Below are 22,132 nucleotides of genomic sequence, written 5' to 3'. Positions count from 1 at the left end.
GTGTTTATGTGGGTGGTCACCCAGGAGGTGGGACCACCTGCCAATCATCATCAGAAACTTCCCACCTCCCTATAAATCCAGAGGGTCTTCCACAGTCCCTTGCTGTTCATTTAGATTGCACTAGGGGAGTGGTGAGCTCTTGAGCTTTTTGTGAATTTAATATTTAGTGATTTACTGGATTTTGAACTTTTTGCTCTGTATTCTGACTATTCCTGGGATTTCATATTTGGGAATTTTGCTTGTGTTGGATTACCTTGTTGTTTTGGACCAATTCTATTGCCTTTGTGCTCCATAGAGCTTCATTGTTATTGAAGAACCAACCTTATTTTATTAAGATAATCCGGGGCCCCTTTTTGTTCACAGCCTGGGTTTTTGATGGGATTTCCCCCTCTAATGGGCATTTCTGCTTTGCACCCTCCCCCTCCTTAACCTATCATCTATGGGGGAGGAGTGAAAGCTTTTGATTTGTCAAAAAGTTTGATGACTGGTTTTTGATGGATCTCGACATTTTAGGGTCCCCGATACCAAAAACATTGATATCTCAATGATGGGTGTCTGTCTGTGTGCCAGTTTCTTGAGGATGGTCTAGAGCTAAAACGGCTGGACAAAAAAATACTAAACTCGAAAAGTTAAGCCTGTTATGAGATGACGATGTGCTAATTCGTGTTTGAGCCAAATCGTGCAAGAGAAAGAGGTGCTCGAGAGGAACCCTCAAATACTGTAATTCTGCAATTAATTATGAATTCTTCTTGTCAGTTCAGAAAGATCAGCATCAGAGTGGTAAATAATTATTGTAAAGTTATAGAATAGTTCAGCTCAGTTGGTCCCTTGGGGACAAAGCCTACTGATGCTCACAGCTGAATTTTTGAAAGTGCTTTTGTAACGTACGTGACTTGGGACTCCTCGTTCATGACAGGGCAATAGTAGCGGGGATGGCGAGTCAGGAGCTCTCAGTGCTGTATTTGCTTTGGTGTCCTCACTGAGGTGTGAAGGTTTGTATCAGTACCGAAATCCAAATTTTAGTATTGAACCAACACTACCCTGTAGCCCAGGGTTCATTGCCCATTATGGTAGGACTGGTGAGGCTATAGAATTTGTTATTCAGCGGTTCCTATTGTCACTGGAACCTTTCAATTGTTCAATAAAAACACTGCATTTAAGCTCATTGGTTTCATTTTGGCCCTGGTGTAGCTGCTGATGTGTGCGTAAGGCAGGATCAAATACGGGCAAAACGCGGGCCGAAAGAAATCTCTCAGTCCAAAAGTTTGTTTTAAAATACTAGGGGGCTCTGCCCACTGCTCTCTTCGCTTGCCAACCCCCGGGTGGGCACTACACGCTAGCCACTTCACGGCTCTGCTGCTCGCGTATGGGGAAGCGGATGTGCAATTTAAACAGGGAATTGTTTCATATGCATAATAGAACTAACTATTTTACATTACAGCGAGTAATTAACCATAGTAAAAAATAGTACTTAATAACTTTAACTAACTGAATATAATGTTTAGTCAGAGAAGATAGAAATAGTTAAAATAGATAGATAGATTAGATATGAAAGGCACTATATGATAGATAGATAGATAGATAGATAGATAGATAGATAGATAGATAGATAGATATGAAAGGCACTATATGATAGATAGATAGAGATAGATAGATAGATATGAAAGGCACTATATGATAGATAGATAGATAGATAGATATGAAAGGCACTATACGATAGATAGATAGATAGATAGATAGATAGATAGATAGATAGATAGATAGATATGAAAGGCACTATATGATAGATAGATAGATAGATAGATAGTGTCACACATGTGCGAGTTGGAGGCAGTCAAAGAGCCTAAAGGTGAGTTAAATCTCGCGAGACAAGGGAATATCACGTGGTATTTACCTGAATCTCTTTCTACCTGCAGAAAACTGGAAGAAAAATAAAACCTCTCCATTTCCGGCTTCAAAATGGCCGCAATGACGTCACTTCCGGTCCACGCCAATGATGTCACTTTCCGGTTCCACAATCCATTACTTCAGTCTACTCCTGAAGACGATGGTTCCGTGTTCCCGTCTCCAATCGTCACTTCCTGCCAACCATTTCCTCTCCTATCATACATTCTGCTATATAAACGCCATCTTGTCTACAGTATTTCATTCATTTTGTACTGCAAAGTCATTCTGAATCACTTCTTTATTTCAATTGTCTGGACGACAATATATGGGGACGATCCCCAAACCTTTTTCTTTTTTGTGAAGACTCTTCTTTATCACAATAGATAGATAGATAGATAGATATACTAGCAAAATACCTGCGCTTCGCAGCGGAGAAGAAGTGTGTTAAAGAACATTTTAAAAATAACGTAACATTTCCTTTCTATTCATTTACATAAGCACAGTCCTTCACCAGCAATTATTTAATGTTAGCTCAGACCCGGCACTTAAAAGTTTCTCTCGCACTTTTGCTGAGTTTGTGCCAAACACTAGTCTATCCCTGACCATCTCATCTTCGTTTGCATAAGCACAGTCCTTCACCAGCAATTTTAACTCCATTACAAAGTGATCCAAAGTCTCGTTTATATCCCGCGTCTTCTCATTAAACTTGTATCTCGCGAATATCGTATTTGTCGTAGACATGACAAACGCCAGTGGCAGCCTGTCTATGAACTTAATTTAAACTTAAGGTTTACACCATGCTTTGTTTCTGCACTTATGAATATGCTTGAATGCGTCACTCGCTTCATATTCTTTTGCTGCCTTCTCAATTGTGTAATGCGTTTTTTGTTCAGCGCTCTTTGCAGCTCTTCCTTGTTCTCTGCATACTGCGTTCACAGTCAGTTCACGTGAGCCGCTCGGAGTACATGCATCGAAGGTTCCCAGCTGTGCTTGTGCTATCTCGTGCGATATCCACGTCTGTATTTAATGTTAGCTAAGACCTGGCACTTAAAAGTTTCTCTCGCAGTTTCGCTGAGTTTGTGCCAAACACCACCCTGACCATCTCATCTTCGTTTGCATAAGCACAGTCCTTCACCCGCGAATATTTAGCGGCCGAGTGTTTCTATTGGATTGCCGCTGACGGACGGCCTTACATGGGCAGCCTCTCAATTACATGGGAGGCGTGACGATGAGGGACGCAACTCCGCCTCACACGGTGACCGAGCTGCTGGCTATGGACGTATATATGTACGTAAGTAGGATTCAGTTAGTGTTGGGAACCCGCGTACCAAATTTCTTGAAGATGGGCCCATAAGTAACAAAGACCGTTGAAAAGTTCAATATGGCGGCCGACAGTGGCATCATACCACTGAAATAAGTACGTACATCGGTTTTGGTTAGCGCAGGGAAGCTGCCTACCAAATTTCGTGAAGATGGAAGAAAGTTCAACATGGCGGACATTGTTGACCGTTATGACCATTACGCGTAGAATTTCGAAATGAAGCCTGCCTAACTTTTGTAAGTAAGCTGTAAGGAATGAGCCTGCCAAATTTCAGCCTTCTACCTACACAGGAATTAGTGACGAGTCAGTGAGTGAGTCAGTGAGGGCTTTACCTTTTATTAGTATAGATATAGTTAGAATCTACCAATTTATCTCAACTAATGGAGGTTGTAGGAATCTCCTGTAGACTATGCACTAATATTTAGGCAAACATTTATATAACTTAAATAACTAGCAAATGGCTCTTACACAGGGGCTTCCTCAAAAGCACCCCAAACACTCTCAGAAATGTTAAACTCCAGAAGAGAAATTTGCATACAGGAAATAAAGCAACCAAACTTTAGAAGAAAGGTGGTCTGTGTGGTATCTCGGGTCCACAGCTCCCGTTCAAAGGCCAGTTTTAATAAATGATCACCGCACTCGCGGCTTAGCAAGGGGGCATGGTGGCGTGTGGCCGAAGCGGTTCCTGAGGAGTTTGTGATGTGGGTGTTTCTCATCTAAGTGCACAGGTGAGAAACGGTCCCCACCCGTAATTGTTCCCAGGGGCTACTGACTATCACGTCCTCTTAATAAATAGAAGCGCGAGGCAGTTAAGGAGAAGGAAGAAGAAAGGAAAGAGAAAGAACGGAGGTTGCAGGAAGAAAGCAGGAAGCAGTGGAGAGACAGAGAAAGCCGGTGCAGGACAGCGAGCGAGTGAGCGAATGCAGGCTCACGTGCAGCTGAGCAGGAAGCCTGGGTGTTGGGCCGACACCCGGGGAGTAGTCGTAGTGGTCGCTGCCGCTGAGTTTACAGTGAAGAGCAGGAGTGACTGGAAGGCGGATGACTCTCTGCGTAAGGCTGTGGAAGGCAGCGGGAGTTTGGACTTGGGGTGTGTATTCCCCAGCATGGGTGCCCTGGTCGCTGTGGAACCCAAGTCGTTGCCTGGAGGAGCCTACCAGAGCCGGGGGTCGGTGAGGCGATCCGATCAGCTGAAGCAGGCAGAGAGAAGGTCAGCTGCAGGCGGGGCGACTCCCTTGTTGAGAAGCCCAGACAGGAGAAGCCAGGTAAAAAGAAGACACCAGGCTTTGTGTTTTGAAAGGATTGCTTCCTGCTTTATTTTAACCTCGTTGTTTTAAAGATGGATTTTAACCTCCACTTTTCACTTCTGTTTTTATGGATTATTTATTTCATGACTTTTGAATCACTGCACTATTTATTTAGACATTGTTTCTTTTTGGTTGTTGTTTTATATAAAAGCACTTGGCACTTTTGTACACCATCCTCTTGCTCCATTGTTGTGCCTCACTGCGAGCTCATCGGTGACATTATTGACGGTGTTGGGTTCAAGGGCACTCGGACAGAAGATGGGAGCATGCAGCGAACCCACATTGTCACAGTCTGGTGTCCCCTAAATCAGTTTTGGTTACCTTTTTGTTTTATTTTTGTCTTTGCAGAGGTGTTGTTAGAGTGGACATCAACCTGCAAAATGTGGATATTGACCAGTGCACCAATGAAGGATGGTTTGCGGGGACTCATCGATGTAATCTCACCAGTACTGAGGTAAGTAAGGCCTTCTATTGTGACCCACTGTAATAAAAGTACCGCAACACCATGTGATCCTGTTCTAAAAATGTTCAGACTGTGAGCACAGTTTGACAGGCTTCAGCTGGCCTACTTTTGACGGCCCGCTCCAGATGGATGGCTTCTGTTTGTTAAAACTTTCCGTTGTACTTGATGAGATTTTAATAGAACTAAGGTGGTGATGCTGCTGGGAAGTTAACTCTATTTGTTTTTTCTGTGTGATGATGTCTTCCTTTATGGAAGGACCTGCTGTAATTATTGTATGGACAATATTTGTCAGAGTGGCTTAATTGCATACTATCACTTTGTAAGTTTTTGAAACATTTCAATGGATAATGCTGCGGTGGGCTGGTGCCCTGCCCGGGGTTTGTTTCCTGCCTTGTGCCCTGTGTTGGCTGGGATTGGCTCCAGCAGACCCCCGTGACCCTGTAGTTAGGATATATCGGGTTGGATAATGGATGGATGGATGGATGGAAATAGATAATGTAATGGATTCGAAGTAGAGCTTGTGTATGTATTCTATTAGACCTCAGTGCAGCATTTGACACTCGGGTCAGACATGACATTCTACTGTCCAGAATGGAGAACATGCTGGGTATCTCTGGCACTGCCCTCCAGTGGTTCAAGTCCTATCTGACTGATAGGCAGGAGTTTGTTAGTCTTGGCAACAGCAGATCCAGCTCGGCGCCAGTCACACAAGGAGCTCCTCAGGGCTCTGTCCTCGGCCCTCTTCTCTTAGATAGATAGATAGATATGAAAGGCACGATAGATAGATAGATAGATGTGAAAGGCACTATATGATAGATAGATAGATGTGAAAGGCACTATATAATAGATAGATAGATAGATAGATAGATATGAAAGGCACTATATAGATAGATAGATAGATAGATACTTTATTAATCCCAAGGGGAAATTCACATAATCCAGCAGCAGTATACTGATACAAAGAAACAATATTAAATTAAATAGCAATAAAAATGAAAGAATGAAAAAAATAAAAATAAAATTAATGTTAGCATTTACTCCCCCGGGTGGAATTGAAGAGTCGCATAGTGTGGGGGAGGAACGATCTCCTCTTCTGTATTTATATGCTTCACTCTTGGCCATATTACTCGTAGCTATGGACTGGGCTATCATTGTTATGCAGACGATACTCAACTCTACTTCAGTGTTAAAAGTGGAATTTCATCAGAGCTCTCTCAGCTCACACCCTGCCTCAGTGAAATTAAAACCTGGATGGAGCAGAACTCTTAAAATTAAACTGCAACAAAACTGAACTCCTGCAAACTGGGACTAAAATGCAACTTAATAAAATGAGCTCCTTCCCAGTCCATCTTGGCAGTGATCTCATCAGACCTGCTTCTACTACAAACAATCTCGGTGTCATTTTTGATTCCTCCCTCTCATATTCCGCCCACATAAATCACATTAAGAAACTTTCTTACCTTCACCTCCGTCACATATCCCGTGTTCGCTCCTTCCTCTCCTTTTCTAATGCTGAGAAACTTGTCCCTGCTTGTATCACATCCCGCATCGATTATTGTAACTCGCTGCTGGCAGGTGCCCCATCTAATCTTATATCACAGCTCCAGCTTATTCAAAACTCGGCTGCAAGAGTCGTCACTCGAACCAGCAGCAGCGAGCACATCACACCCATCCTGCTTCGTCTTCACTGACTCCCTGTGTCTTACAGAATCGAATATAAAATCCTGCTAATAACCTACAAAGCCTTAAATAACCTTGTGCCAAACTACAGTACATCAGTGACCTTCTCCATCACTATGTGCCTGCCCGTCCACTAAGGTCCTCACTAATCTACACTCCATGGGTGACAGCAGGGCCTTCAGCTGTATAGTGCCCAGACTCTGGAATGACCTATTGAAATTAATCAGATCAGCTGACTCCATGAATTCTTTTAAAAAGCAACTCCAAACTCATCTGTTCAGGAAGGCGTTTAGCTCTAATTGACTTTATTACCCTTTTCTCAGTTTACCTCCATGTCAAGATGCTCATGTAACCTGCATGTGTGTTTTAGACCATCAATTATGTTGTCTGTTAGGGTTTTTTTTCTCAGAATTCACTGTCATAATCTTCTTTATTTATTTATATGGTTTGTACAATATGGGCGGCACGGCGCAGTGGGTAGTGCTGCTGCCTCGCAGTTCACAGTTCACTTCCCAGGTCCTCCCTGCATGGAGTTGGCATGTTCTCCCCATCTCTGCGTGGGTTTCCTCCCACGGTCCAAAGATATGCAGGTTAGGTGGATTGGTGATTCTAAATTGGCCCTAGTGTGTGGGTGTGTGTGTGTGTGTCCTGCGGTGGGTTGGCACCCTGCCCGGGATTGGTTCCTGCCTTGTGCCCTGGGATTGGCTCCAGCAGACCCCCGTGACCCTGTGTTCGGATTCAGCGGGTTGGAAAATGGATGGATGGGTTTGTACAATACTATATACTGTATACCCTGCCGTTCTTTCTTATATTCTGTAAGTGCCTTGAGCATGGGAAAGGCGCTATATGAATAACATGTATTATTATGTAGAGCAAAGTCAAAAAGTTTCTGATGTTCAGGAAGCAATCTGAGACAAATAGGTCTTTGGGTTGGAGTGCTCCAATGTCCCTTCAGATGGATGGATACTCAAGTTGGTTTATGAAGAGCAAGTGAAGGAGATTTTGTTCCATGGTCATTTTAACTTAAGTGGCCGTTTTATTACGTTCACCTGCTTAATAGCGGATTGTTTATTCATTTGCTTGTCGACATTTTGTTAGAGCACTGACTGAAGAAGATACAGGCATCCTGATCCATGGCCAGTCTAGTGTATCCCATGGCTGGTGGGGACCACCGGGGCACCTCCAGCCACCCTAACCCGACACAGACAGGCAGAGACATGAGTTCCAGCACACAACATGCTTTATCCCAGCAGTGGAGCACTACACATTCTCTTCTTCTTTCCTTTCTTCCTTCCTTCCTTTCCAATTCAAAGTCTTTCCGCCTCCACTCCTCCCTGACAAGTTTTGTCCTTCTTCCTCCCGACTCTGGCTCCTTGAATGGAGTGAGGCGAATCCTTTTATTCTACTCCTCAGAGTGTTCCAGGTGGCTCATTAGAATTACCAGGAATCACGCCCAGGTGTGGTGGGCTCTGCAATTCCCCCTGGCGGACCCCATAGAACCTAACAGGGCTGTACCAAACTCCAATTCCCTGCATGCCTTGCACAAATCCATGGTGCCACAGCTGCCCAGGAGGGCTGCCCTCTAGTGTTCCGGGGAAGGTATCGCCTTGCCTATACTCTCTCCCCACAGTCCTTCCATACAGTTGGCGTCCCAGCCAGGTAATGGCCGTGGCCGCCCATCACACTGGTTTTGGATCTCTACCTTAAATAATCCACTCTATCTTATTTCACATTTGCCTAATTACCTTGGGATTTGCTGGCCTGAACATCGCTAGTTTAGAGTGAATCCAATGCACAGAGAACTTCCTGATCTTGACCTTTGTGTATATCGTGATATTCCCCTCTATTTACTCTTTACCTGTTTTCTTCAGGGATAAGTGTACTCATCAGGTTTGTTACCAGGTGGGTCTACTGTCACACCTTAAGATTCACCACACATACATAGATATGTGCACACACACAGATCTTAATCACAACAGTGCCCTATGAATGACGCATACACAGCTCTATCACTCTTAACCACACAAGCACCTTACACAATACAATACAATATAATTTGTTTTTCTATAGCCCAAAATCAATGGGCTTTAACAGGCCCTGCCTTTTGGCAGCCCCCCGGCCTTGACTCTCTAAGAAGACAAGGAAAAACTCCTAGTAGGGAAAAAAATGGAAATAACCTTGGGAAAGGCAGTTCAAACAGAGACCCCTTTCCAGGTAGGTTTGGGCATGCAGTGGGTGTCAAGAAAAGGGGTCAATACAATACAATACAATACAATCCACAGAACAGGACACAAGTAATACTCAATACAACATAACAGTGCAATAGAAATATTACAAGTACAGAGCAGAATTCAACAGTAGATGATATCATGTAATACGATTTGGATTTGTCCAGAATCCTGGACGCCATCAAGTTGCCTCCCCCTATTGGCCATTCCACAGCTGAGTCAGTGCTGGGCCAGGCAATCGTATGAAAGGTCCCCTCTACCTGATGATTCCTGCGATCCTCCATCAGACTTTACCTTAGGCAGGCAGAACAACTTAGCAGTAGGGCAGTGGCACCAAGTGCCACATTTGAGTACAGAGAAGAAAAACAGAATAGGTGAGGATTAGTAACAAATTGTAACTGTCATATTACTTATGTTTTAGTGCTAATGACTGACAACAGAGATTTGCAGTCTGCACATTTAATCAGCAGCTCTAGTCAGGGTGTGTTAAACTGAAGTAGTGAGTCTTCAGCTGCGATTTGAAAGCTGAGACTGATGGGGCATCTCTTATAGTAGCAGGCGGACCAATCCACAATTTAGGGACCCTGTAACTAAAAATAAATAGCACATACACAACTTGTCACTCTCTTAGCACTTCAAGAGACTTACTTATTATTGGCACAAACAACATACAATGTTTTAAATATATCTCAGACCTAAATATTACTTTGGTCTCTAGGAATATATTTAAACATACAAAGACTTAACTTCTTTGGATACGTCATTTATCAACCAAGAATGCCTTACTTTATGTACTGTTCACTAGTATTGGATGGAGCTCTCATCCTCAGCCTTAATAAACCTTGCAGCACAGAACGTATGGTAACTTCTGACTGCTCCAGGTGCTCTTTAATATATACCTTATTACCTCAATCTCTCTAGATATAAAGGCAAAGTATAGAAAGCTAAAAGCAGTGTGGTATTTCTTACATGAATAATAATAACAAATAGAACTAGGAATAATAGGAAATTAGTCTGGATATCTGCAGTGGGCTGGCGCCCTGCCCAGGGATTTGTTCCTGCCTTGTGCCCTGTGTTGACTGGAATTGGCTACAGCAGACCCCTGTGACCCTGTGTTAGGATATAGCAGGTTGGATGATGACTGACTGACCTGTTCGGTAAGAGAATACTTTATTTCTCTTTATTTCATGATTCAGCCCTTTAACATTCCAGCTCACAAAGTTAATTGTTTGGTCATGAAGATCTACCTTCTGAGCTTTTGCTGTCATTTTGTAGTCTTAACTCATAATAAGACAGCTTTGACCTTAATTTCCAGTTTTCCCAGGAATTATTGCCATGAAGCCTAATGTTGCGTTGACAGTTATAATTATAAGGATTAAAAAAATAGATTTGAAATAGCTTACTCTCTCTTTCTCCCCACCTAGTCCCCCTATCCCCTCCCCATTTTGCCTCCCAACGTGAGGCTGGACCACACTTCACAAAGTCCCAGTCCTCTGACACACCCAGAGACAGAGCACATCCAAAACAAAACAAGCCCCCCAGCAGCGGCGTATACCTCAGCATTAAATAGTGCCCACCATCCGAAAATCTAATTTAGAAAGCCTTCTCGTTGATATAAAGGGATACGAACACCTAAGTCAGTTATTTTTCTTTCATTTCGCCCAATGCTTTTAGCTTTATTGGGCACGGTGAAAGTCTTTAAATCCAGTGTGTATTTGAGTGTTGTATAATAAATGCAGTGTAATGGATTGCAGCAGACATGCTAAATAATTAACAGCGCTCCTTGTCTTGATGGTTCCTTACCATAGAAGACTGAGATGAAATGGAAGAGTTTTAAATAAATCCATCTGATAGTCCAGAAGGCTCTTCTTGCCTTTTGAAAAAATGTTTCGCCAACACTCGAGGGCTGAAATTTTGTTTTTTTTTGGTTGTGAGTGACACAAAGAAATATGGAAAATGAATGAAGTGGTGAGTCAGACGGAAAAAGAGAGTGAGATGTTTGAACTGCAAGCACAGCGTTTTTGTGGTTGGTCTGCACTGACTTTAACTTTCATATTTCAAATGTAAACTGCCTGAACTGTGGCAATTTACGTTTACAGTTTTATTACAGACTATCTGTCTCCCACGGCTCCGCCTGCATAGTAGTGAAACAGGACAAACTTTAAAAATCAATAAAAAAGATTAAAAAAAATGTAATTTGTATTGAGTAGAATTAATATTGATAGCTTTCATATTCGAGGGCCTCTTGATGTACAATATTTTTGGTTTTGCTATCGGGCGAGAATGTTGGTGTGATCTCTTTGCTAAAAAAATGTAAAAAGTTGGCACCATATCTCTGGCCAAGCAGAAGGTAGGTATGTGCCAATGTCAAATGTCACCACCTTATCTGATCATGTTCAACCCGGATGGGAGGGCATCCCCAGTGTGGGGAGAAAAGCATGTGGCTCAGATATCTCTGCCAATGAGCAGTTACTCTCTAAAACACACATAGCCCTGGTCTCTTTTTTAAAAACATCAAATGTTACTCCATAATAATCTGTAAATGATAATGTATGTTGAACAAACAGGCATCGCTAACTAAGTGGTGGCAAAGTACGCTCCCACACGTGGCGAGAGATAGAGCGACTTGAACGGAGGCTGGCACATGAGTGAGGAGGGCCGCCTCCCTACTGCTGAGCATGGCCCCCCCTAGGCCCTGCCCACCTCCCTACTGCTGAGCACCACCCCCCTAGGCCCTGCCCGGCTCCCTACTCCTGAGGTCCCGCCTTACCCTCCCCTTGGCCCACAGCCTCTCTCTTGGATTCATGCAAATAGATCGGTACTGCAAGCAAACTATGATACTTAGTACGATGAGAGAAGTTGCAAAATCAACCGGAAAGTTCAAACAAATTCTAGAAAAAAAAAACAGATCTAAAGATAGACAGACAGACATGGCATTTTATATATAAATATGGATACACAGGCCCAGGAATGCTGTCACCCAGCGTACCAGGGGGAGCATACAGTCTTGGACAGCCACTCACCACATTGGCATCCCAGACCAGATAAGGTTCTTCTATCATCTCATGATGTAAATCTCTAAGAAAGGCTGGAGAAAACAAAAATCTGCAGGGGTTCCAAGGCCAAAAGATCAAGGCCAGCCCCCATAGGGCATTCTATCTATCTATCTATCTATCTATCTATCTATCTATCTATCTATCTATCTATCTATCTATCTATCTATCTATCTATCTATCTATCAATCATAATGCCTCTTTTCCCCAGTTGGTGACGCCCCTTGCCCCACCTTTCGATGCTGAACAGTCCTTTAATTAGTTTTAGTGTTGGAATGTATAAAGCAGCGATTCTCAAACTGTGGGGCTGAAGCCGTACAAGGGGGGCGCCGAATAAATGAACAAGACATCAAAATGTATTTTTTACTTTTTTATTTCAAATTTAAATTTGCAAGCATATAATCACAACGAATGCATTATAACTAAAACTAAAATAAAGCATTTCTAAGGCACCTGCGGTGGGTTGGCACCCTGCCCAGGATTGGTTCCTGCCTTGTGCCCTGTGTTGGCTAGGATTGGCTCCAGCAGACCCCCGTGACCCTGTATTCGGATTCTGCGGGTTAGAAAATGGATGGATGGATTTCTAAGGCACAGATCTAATGACTAATATGTGCCTGCTTTAAAGTACACAACCTGTCCAGGTTTCGTTTGATATTCATGATGGACGCTCTGAGCTCCTTTTCTATTTGAAGTTCGAGCGGCGCCACTGCTGCTGCTTTTATAGTCGCGTATTTTCAATCCAGAAAGTTCGAGACGTATCGGTATTTGTCGCGAACATTCAGGTAACAGTAGATCAGGTGATAATGCGACGCGACTGCACCACATTGGCAGCGTAGTCAATATTGCCAAATTGAGTTAAATAATTTACTGCGTATTGGATTATTTTCATGATACAACTAACAGTGGTATAATATTTGTCGGGCGAAAATACGTTCGTCTCGCACAGATTGACTTCATCGGTGTCCTTGTTTACGAGATTTTCAAAAATTAAAATATATTTAATCGTTTCTTTACATAAACAATAATTAAATAAGAATGAATAATTTATTCTATGTTTTTGGGATTAGAATTACTACCAAAAACCACACAAGGCATTTTAACAGTTATTAAAGCACTTTAAAAAAATATATTGCAAATATTTCATCGAAGTTAGCCGAACACGTGCAAATCTTATGGAAGTAAAAATGATAGGATACCGCGACACCGCACGAGTATCGTACCTTTGTTAGTTGTACCATGGGTTATTCGCATCTATCTTATATCATGCAGGTGGCGCAGAATTATTCCAGGTAGAAAAGGGGTTACACAAAATACGAAAGTTTGAGAACTGCTGGTATAAATTATGGTCTTGAGTGCAATACATGCTGGAGTTGCTGCTAATTGAAATGCAATATGTTTGCTTTTGTGTTGTTCATGACACATAATCTATGGATGTATACATTAAAACGCAGTGGGATTTTGTATTGCATTTTAAGCAGACAATAAAATTGGGTGCTGTTGTGTAAAACAATCGATAGTTTGGTTGATATGTTTTTAATTAGGACATGATTAAAACCCTGTCAAAATGAAATTGCCCCCTTTGCATATATATTGCATTTCAATGTAGTTAGCACACTGGATTGCATTTAATTTTGGCACAAATAATCCATCCATAAAATTCGTTCGTCTTCAAGTGATCTAACTTGCTGAGTTAAAAGGGACCGGTGTGTCACCTTGGAGGTCCATCACCACTATGACTATGGGGGTGGTGTGGGGGCTTCTTGTGGAATGAGTACAATTCAGTATGTCCATTCTCGATATGCTAGCTTGGCAAACCACTGCTCACGTGCCAAGTCTCATCTCCGCAGAGTGCATTTTTGTATTACACAACGCTCTGAATTGCTTTTCTTCTCTGCCTACAGCTTTGAAGATGGAGATCATGAATTCTTAATTATAGTATGAAGTAACTGCATGAGTAAATGTTTTTTTATAATGGGTGGTCAGAAATGCAAGCTTGACAGGGACAGCAGTCTTTATGTACCACTTCGTACGGAATAAGGGGATTCTGCTAGGGTTGCATATTTATGTTGATATTTTGGCTCTCCACATGTTTAGGAATGGAAATTTCTGAACGGAGACAATGATTAAGTTTATAAAAAATAAATTGGATTTAATGGGTGGGTTATCGGAATAGACTGGTTACTCTGGGCTGGTGTTTGTTTTATTTCAGCCTGAGATTCTCCCCTGGCTGGGGCTCAGATGATATCTTTATTTCTTTTTCATTCATTTTTAATTCTTATGCTCATGTCAACATTGTTGGTCATTTAATTTCTTTATGTCTAGATATCTTTTTTCATGTTCCATGTGTTTTGTGGGTGGTCCTCCAAGAGGTGGGGTCATCTGCCCATCACCATCAAGGGAGTGTGATCTTCCAGTGGTTCTTCATCATGTCTACAGATGAGAAGGAGACAACAAGTTGGTCAACACTACACATAACCTTCTCAAAAGAGGGCTGGAAAAGCCCCCTAGTCACAACATGTCTGACACCCCACAGTGTACTGACTGACTGAGATGGTAACTTGTTATTTGTCGAGATTTGGAGATACAGTGGCATGAAAAAGTATTCAGTCCCCTTGAAAGTCATCATAGTTTTTCTGTATGACAAAAGATTTGTCCACATATTTATCCATTCGTAATTTTAATGTAAACTCTTATGCTGTAAAACTTACATTTCCAAAGTTCAAATAAACCATTTTCTGTAGATATTTACATGCATTACAATACAATACAGTTTATTTCTGTATAGCCCAAAATCACACAAGGAGTGCCACAATGGCCTTTAACAGGCCCTGCCCCTTGACAGCCCCCCCCCAGCCTTGACTCTATAAGACGACAAGGAACAACTCCCAAAAAAAAAACTTTGTATGGAAAAAATGGAAGAAACCTCGGGAAAGACAGTTCAAAGAGAGACCCCTTTCCAGGTAGGTTGGGCGTGCAGTGGGTGTCAAAAAAAGGGGGACAATACGATACAATACAATACACAGAACAGAACACAAGTAATCCTCAATACAATATAATAGTGCAATAGAAATATTACAAGTACAGAGCAGAATTCAACAGTAGATGATATCACCTAAGAGGATTCTGATTGGTTACCGAGAAGAGAAACCGAGAAGAGAAACAGAATAGGTGAGGGTTAGTAACAAATTCTAACTATCATGTTACTTATGTTTTAGTGCTAATGACTGACAACAGAGAGATGCAGTCTGTACAGTTAATCAGCAGCTCTAGTCAGGGTGTGCTAAACTGAAGTTGTGAGTCTTCAGCCAGGATTTAAAAGCTGAGACCGAAGGGGCATCTCTTATAGTAGCAGGCAGACCACTCCACAGTTTAGGAACCCCCTGTAACTAAAGTTTGACCTCCCACTATTATTTTATTAATCCTTGGAATCAGAAGCAGACCGGCATCTTGAGATCTTAATGTGCGCTCTGGTTTGTAAGTCATGATAAGTTCAGACAATTAAGCCGGACCTTGGCCATCTAAGACTTTATATGTTAAAAGGAGGATTTTGAAATTTGCCCTAAACTTAACCGGGAGCCAGTGTAAGGATTTAAGAACTGGAGTTATGTGTTCGTATTTTCTTGTTCTTGTCATAATTCTTGCAGCAGCATTTTGGATAAACTGGCAGCTGTATAAAGAACAATCAGAACAGCCAGTGAACACCACATTGCAGTAGTCAAACCTACTAGAAATAAGTTAATTCGATAGATAGATAGATAGATATGAAAGGCACTATATAATCCAGCATTTCTCAACTTTTCAGTATTTTTGCGACCCGAGTTTTCATAACAGTTTTAATCACGCCCCCCTAACGATTTTTTGAAAGGAGCCCTCTAATACCAATTTTTCTTTTTTAATTAATGATATATCATAGATGCATATTTTATTATACGTACTAAACTTTTCTCTACATTCTGACAGTAGAAAAATAAATATAGAGTTAGATAAATGTCGTTTAAGTTAATTTGTTTTGGTTTCAATAGATGTATTTTTCATATTTTCGATTTTTGTTTTCTTTTTTCACATCTTCGCGCCCCCCTTTTTGTTACTTTGTGCCCCCCTAGGGGGGCCCATCCCACAATTTGAGAACCACTGATATAATTGATAGATAGATAGATCACTAGATATGAAAGGCACTATTAATTAATTAATTTCTTGCGGTGGGCTGGCACCCTGCCCGGGATTTGCTTCCTGCCTTGTGCCCTGTGTTGGCTGGGATTGGCTCCAGCAGACCCCCGTGACCCTGTAGTTAGGATGTAGCGGGTGGGATAATGGATGGATGGATGGATGAATGGATATTAATTAATTTCTCAGAATCCTACTTATTTAGAAAACGCTGTGAAGCGCTAGGGGTCGCTGTTGCCTTGTTAAACCCAACAGACAGATACACAGACACAGGGTAAAAGCACGAAGAAGATCCGTTAATTATTTTTCCTTCTTCAAAGTGCCTTTTAAGCACTACATCCACCATAAACAAATAAATAAACAAATAAATACTCTTTCCTCCACACCTCCCAGCAAGCTCTGTCCACCTCCTTCCAATTCCGGCTTGCCTGCTGGATTCACAGCAGTCCTTTAAATAGTCCTTGACCCAATAGAGAATCCCAGTCCTTTAATCAGCCTGGAAGTACTTCAGGGCTTCCGTCCTCGTGATTTCCTAGTACTTCCGGGCTATAAGGGAAGCATGACTCCCCAGGTCCTTTCAAAGTAGCCCCTGGCAGCACCCAGGGCTGAGATAGTGAACTCCAAGTCTCAGGATGCCCTGTGGGAATCCGGGGCACTGCTACACTCCAGGGGAGCTGCCATCTAGTGTTTTGGGGGAGGCAGCGTCCACATGTAGCTGCCTTCCCCCATCCTTCCATATTAGGGGTGTTCTGGTCGGGCTGAGCTGCTGGCCGTCCATCACAATGCCTTATTTTCCCAACATATTTAAAGAAGAAGGCAAACTCCAAAGTTCGTGTTTGCCAAAATATTCAAGGTCTACACATTCCTACTTTGTTGAAGACCCTTTTGCTGCAATAACAGCCTTCATTCTTTTGAGTTAAGTTGGTCCCAGTTCTGCACATTGTTCAGGAGGGATTCTTCGCCATTCCTATTGGCAGAACTAATAGAGATACTCGAGTTTTGGTGGGATGGCCAGGGCCGTCTTAACAGCATTATAGGCCCCCAGTCAAAGCAGTGTACTGGGGTCCCTACCTACACAACCACTTAGCATGTCACAACATACATAGATTAGCATGGGGCCCCTATGCTCGTAAGGCACCTGGGCAACTGCCCATTGTGCCCAAGCGTTAAGACGGCCCTGGGGATGGCACCTCTGGACAGCAGTTTTCAAAAAGTGCCACAGATTCTCAATAGGGTTGAGATCAGGGCTTTGACTCGGCCATTCCATTCCATAACATTCACCTTTCTGTTTCTAAGCCATTCCAGTGTCACTTTGGCTCCATGCTTAGATGGTCCTTGTCATGTTGAAAGATGAATCTTCTCTTGAGTCATAGGTTCACAGCAGACTCTGCAACACGTTCTCCTGTAATATTGTGTGGTACTTATGTTCATCTATTGTCCCTTCATCTCTGACAAGATTCCCAGTGCCAGCACATGAAAGGCATCCCCATAGCCTGATGTCATCACCATATTTCACCGCAGGTTTGGTGTTTCTTGCGGTATGGGCAGTGTTAGTTTTACTCCACATGTACCTTGTGACAGGTTAGGGCTTTGTCACTCCCTTGAACCCTCAGACCACTCGTCAGACACCAGATAAAAGTCCAAATAATTGATTTATTATAATGATAATCTGCACAAAGCACCTCCTCTCCACAATACTCCAATAAACAATACAATAATCCAATCCTCCACTCCCAGACTCTTAGCCACCCTGCCTCCCAACTCAGCTCGTCCATCTGGGATTTCCCAGAGTCCTTTATAGTCCTTGACCCGGAAGTGTTTTTCCCTCAGTCCATGTGACTTTCTTTCACTTCCGGGTCAGGTAAAAACTCCTTTTCTTTATCCCGGAAGCACGTCATTTCTTCTGTCCATGTCACTGGGACGTACTTCCGGGGTGAAGGGAAAATAGTCCATGGGCCTCCCGGCAGCGACTCCTGGCGGCCCCCATGGTATCCAGCAGGGTTGTGCATTAAAAGTCCACTGTCCATAATTCCCTGCTGGCATGCGGGGCATCTCCATGCTGCAAGGAGGGCTCCATCTGGCAGCCTGGGGGTATTGGCCAGGATGAATGGCTGGCCATGTACCACAACCTTTTGGAAGTCTGACCAAAAAGTTCTCTTTTGGTGTCATCTGACCATGAAAACCTTCTCCCACAACTTAACTGGGTCTTTCTTATGCTTTTGTGTTTTCATGTGGACCTTCTTAAGGAATGGCTTCTTTCTTGCTCCCCTCTCATAGAGAGGCCTGTTGTATGGAGAGCTCTTGATATCATGGATCCTCTGCACCTTCACTCCAGTTTCAGCCAAAGAGCAGTGTGGACTTCTGAGAGGGACGGTTGGATTTCTAGCGGCCTCTTTCACCAGTCGGCGTCTGCTCTGATGTTTGGTTTTGAGGGACGGTCTGTTCTAGTAAGAGTCTGGTTGCTGAGATGGACCTTTGACTTTCTGATGATGGATCCAAAAGTGCACAATGAGACCTTCAAACTCTTTGATATTTTTGTAGCCATTTCCTGCCTTGTGTATTTCAAGGACTTTGTTTCTCACATCAGCAGAATGCTCCTTTGTTTTCATTTTTTGTGACACTCTGGCCCTAACATAGGGGGGCTTTTTATATCCAGAGAGTCCGGAACAGTCTGGCTGTACGCCTAAGAAGTCTACCATCGACCGCATCCTAGCAGTGAGGGTTCTCATGGAGCGCAAATGTGAATAGAGGCAGTTTCTTTGTAGCCTTTGTCCATTTTCATAAAGCGTTCAACTCAGTTGATCGAGCTGGCCTGTGGGACATCCTGAGGGTTCGCGGGATCCCCTCGAGGTCGCTGAATATCATGGCCGGCCTGTACACTGGTACTGTGAGTGCTGTGCAGAGTGGAGGCAGGACCTCTGTGTTTTTCCCAGTTGATTCTGGGGTTCGTCAGGGGTGTGTTCTGCTCCTACTCTGGTTAATGCTTGTATGGACTGGGTGTTGGGTAGAGTTGTGGGGTCCAGCGGCTGTGGGGCATCTGTTGGTGATGAAAGATTCATGGATCTTGACTTTGCTGACGATGCTGTGATCTTCGTGGAGTCAATGGAGGCTTTGATCAGGGTGCTTGAGAGACTGAGCGAGGAGTCCGAGTGTCTGGGCTTGCGAGTGTCCTGATAAAAACCAAAAAAGGCAGGCCTTTAATGACCTCTTGGGCACGGCCATCAGCAGTGTGTCTGTCTGCGGAGAGAGTGTCGACCTCATTGAGAGGTTTACTTATCTCGGTGGTGATATTCATGTCTCTGGTGACTCTTCCTATGAAGTCAGTAAACGGATTGGGAGAGCATGGGGGTCATGGGGTCACTAGAAAGGTGTGTGTGGCACTCATGATATCTATCCAAGTCTTTAGAGTCGTGGTGCTTCTTGTCTTGCTATATGGTTGTGAGACATAGACGCTATCCAGTGACCTGAGACGAAGACTGGACTCCTTTGGTACTGTGTCTCTCCAGAAAATCCCTGGGTGCCGTTAGTTTGAGTTTGTGTTGCTCATGGAGTCCCGAATGAGGCACATGACCTGCATTGTGAATGAGTGTCAGTTACGACACTACGGCCATGTGGCACGTTTCCCCGAGGGTGATCCGACTTATAAGATCCTCATTGTTGGGGACCCGAGTGGCTGGACCAGGTCAAGTGGTCACCCACATAACACCTGGCTGCGGCAGATAGAGGGTCATTTCCGGAGGGTGGGACTGGACCGCGTGTCTGCCTGGGGGGTTACCAACCGGGATCCCGAGTTGTCTTGTCGTGTAGTGGGTGCATCAACGCACTGTACCAGTGCAGGCTCCCCAACTTGACTTGACTTGAGATAGAAAGAACTCACAGGCAGGACTTAACTATGACTGTCACCTTTGTGTCGTTTTTGATTCATTTGTGTAAACCTGAAGCATCCAAAGCCACAGAGGTGTAACTGCATATGCAAACATGAACGTTTGGAGTTGTTCTTCTTCAGTTAAAAATCTTCTGAAAATGGCTTATTTAGACTTTGGAAATGTATTGTCACAGCATTAAAAATTCTGAATGGATAAATACAGTGGTGTGAAAAACTATTTGCCCCCTTCCTGATTTCTTATTCTTTTGCATGTTTGTCACACAAAATGTTTCTGATCATCAAACACATTTAACCATTAGTCAAATATAACACAAGTAAACACAAAATGCAGTTTTTAAATGATGGTTTTTATTATTTAGCGAGAAAAAAAAAAGCAAACCTACATGGCCCTGTGTGAAAAAGTAATTGCCCCCTTGTTCAAAAATCACCTAACTGTGGTGTATCACACCTGAGTTCAATTTCCGTAGCCCCCCAGGCCTGATTACTGCCACACCTGTTTCAATCAAGAAATCACTTCAATAGGAGCTGCCTGACACAGAGAAGTAGACCAAAAGCACCTCAAAAGCTAGACATCATGCCAAGATCCAAAGAAATTCAGGAACAAATGAGAACAGAAGTAATTGAGATCTATCAGTCTGGTAAAGGTTATAAAGCCATTTCTAAAGCTTTGGGACTCCAGCGAACCACAGTGAGAGCCATTATCCACAAATGGCAAAAACATGGAACAGTGGTGAACCTTCCCAGGAGTGGCCGGCTGACCAAAATTACCCCAAGAGCGCAGAGACTCATCCGAGAGGTCACAAAAGACCCCAGGACAACGTCTAAAGAACTGCAGGCCTCACTTGCCTCAATTAAGGTCAGTGTTCACGACTCCACCATAAGAAAGAGACTGGGCAAAACGGCCTGCATGGCAGATTTCCAAGACGCAAACCACTGTTAAGCAAAAAGAACATTAGGGCTCGTCTCAATTTTGCTAAGAAACATCTCAATGATTGCCAAGACTTTTGGGAAAATACCTTGTGGACTGATGAGACAAAAGTTGAACTTTTTGGAAGGCAAATGTCCCGTTACATCTGGCGTGAAAGGAACACAGCATTTCAGAAAAAGAACATCATACCAACAGTAAAATATGGTGGTGGTAGTGTGATGGTCTGGGGTTGTTTTGCTGCTTCAGGACCTGGAAGGCTTGCTGTGATAGATGGAACCATAAATTCTACTGTCTACCAAAAAATCCTGAAGGAGAATGTCCGGCCATCTGTTCATCAACTCAAGCTGAAGCGATCTTGGGTGCTGCAACAGGACAATGACCCAAAACACACCAGCAAATCCACCTCTGAATGGCTGAAGAAAAACAAAATGAAGACTTTGGAGTGGCCTAGTCAAAGTCCTGACCTGAATCCAATTGAGATGCTATGGCATGACCTTAAAAAGGCGCTTCATGCTAGAAAACCCTCAAATAAAGCTGAATTACAACAATTCTGCAAAGATGAGTGGGCCAAAATTCCTCCAGAGCGCTGTAAAAGACTCATTGCAAGTTATCGCAACGCTTGATTGCAGTTATTGCTGCTAAGGGTGGCCCAACCAGTTATTAGGTTCAGGGGGCAATTACTTTTTCACACAGGGCCATGTAGGTTTGGATTTTTTCTCCTAAATAATAAAACCATCATTTAAAAACTGCATTTTGTGTTTACTTGTGTTATATTTGACTAATGGTTAAATGTGTTTGATGATCAGAAACAATTTGTGTGACAAACTTGCAAATAGTTTTTCACACCACTGTAAATATGTGGAGAAATCTTCTGTTGTGCAGAAAATTACGATGAATTTCAAGGGGATTGAGTTGTCAAAACGCAAGCTGAGGTTAACAGTGAAAGTTAATCATATCTTTCAAACAAACTGGAGACCATAGCCAAAAATCAGCAGTCAAGAAAGAGAGGAAGACATCCAAGAATGGGTAGTCAAAGGGTTTCAAAAGTTTTAAGTGTATGATCTGTGACCCGACATTTGCGTGATAAGACATATGCGCGCCGACAAAATAGCGCCGATTAAAACGCGCCGTCAAAATCGCACCGACAAAATCGTGAAAGTTTCATTAAATATGAATTGCTAGTTTAAAGCATACAGTATATAATAATATTTATTTTAG

The 22,132-nt window shown here is 43.0% G+C and overlaps 1 protein-coding gene across 1 annotated transcript in view; it reads left to right on the top strand.

Annotated features, from left to right (window-relative positions):
• Window positions 1-22,132, top strand: part of LOC120529794 (probable G-protein coupled receptor 158) — a 441,265-nt gene that overhangs the window by 68,454 nt on the left and 350,679 nt on the right. The window contains exon 2 of the mRNA XM_039753931.1: window positions 4,861-4,966. Within this exon, the coding sequence (XP_039609865.1) occupies window positions 4,861-4,966 (106 nt within the window). The remainder of the gene's footprint in view (window positions 1-4,860; window positions 4,967-22,132) is intronic.

The sequence above is a fragment of the Polypterus senegalus genome, chromosome 5, assembly GCF_016835505.1.
Source record: "Polypterus senegalus isolate Bchr_013 chromosome 5, ASM1683550v1, whole genome shotgun sequence".
Lineage (NCBI taxonomy): Eukaryota > Metazoa > Chordata > Cladistia > Polypteriformes > Polypteridae > Polypterus > Polypterus senegalus.
Note: the sequence above shows the minus strand (reverse complement) of the source record. Positions and strands in the feature narration are given on the sequence as shown.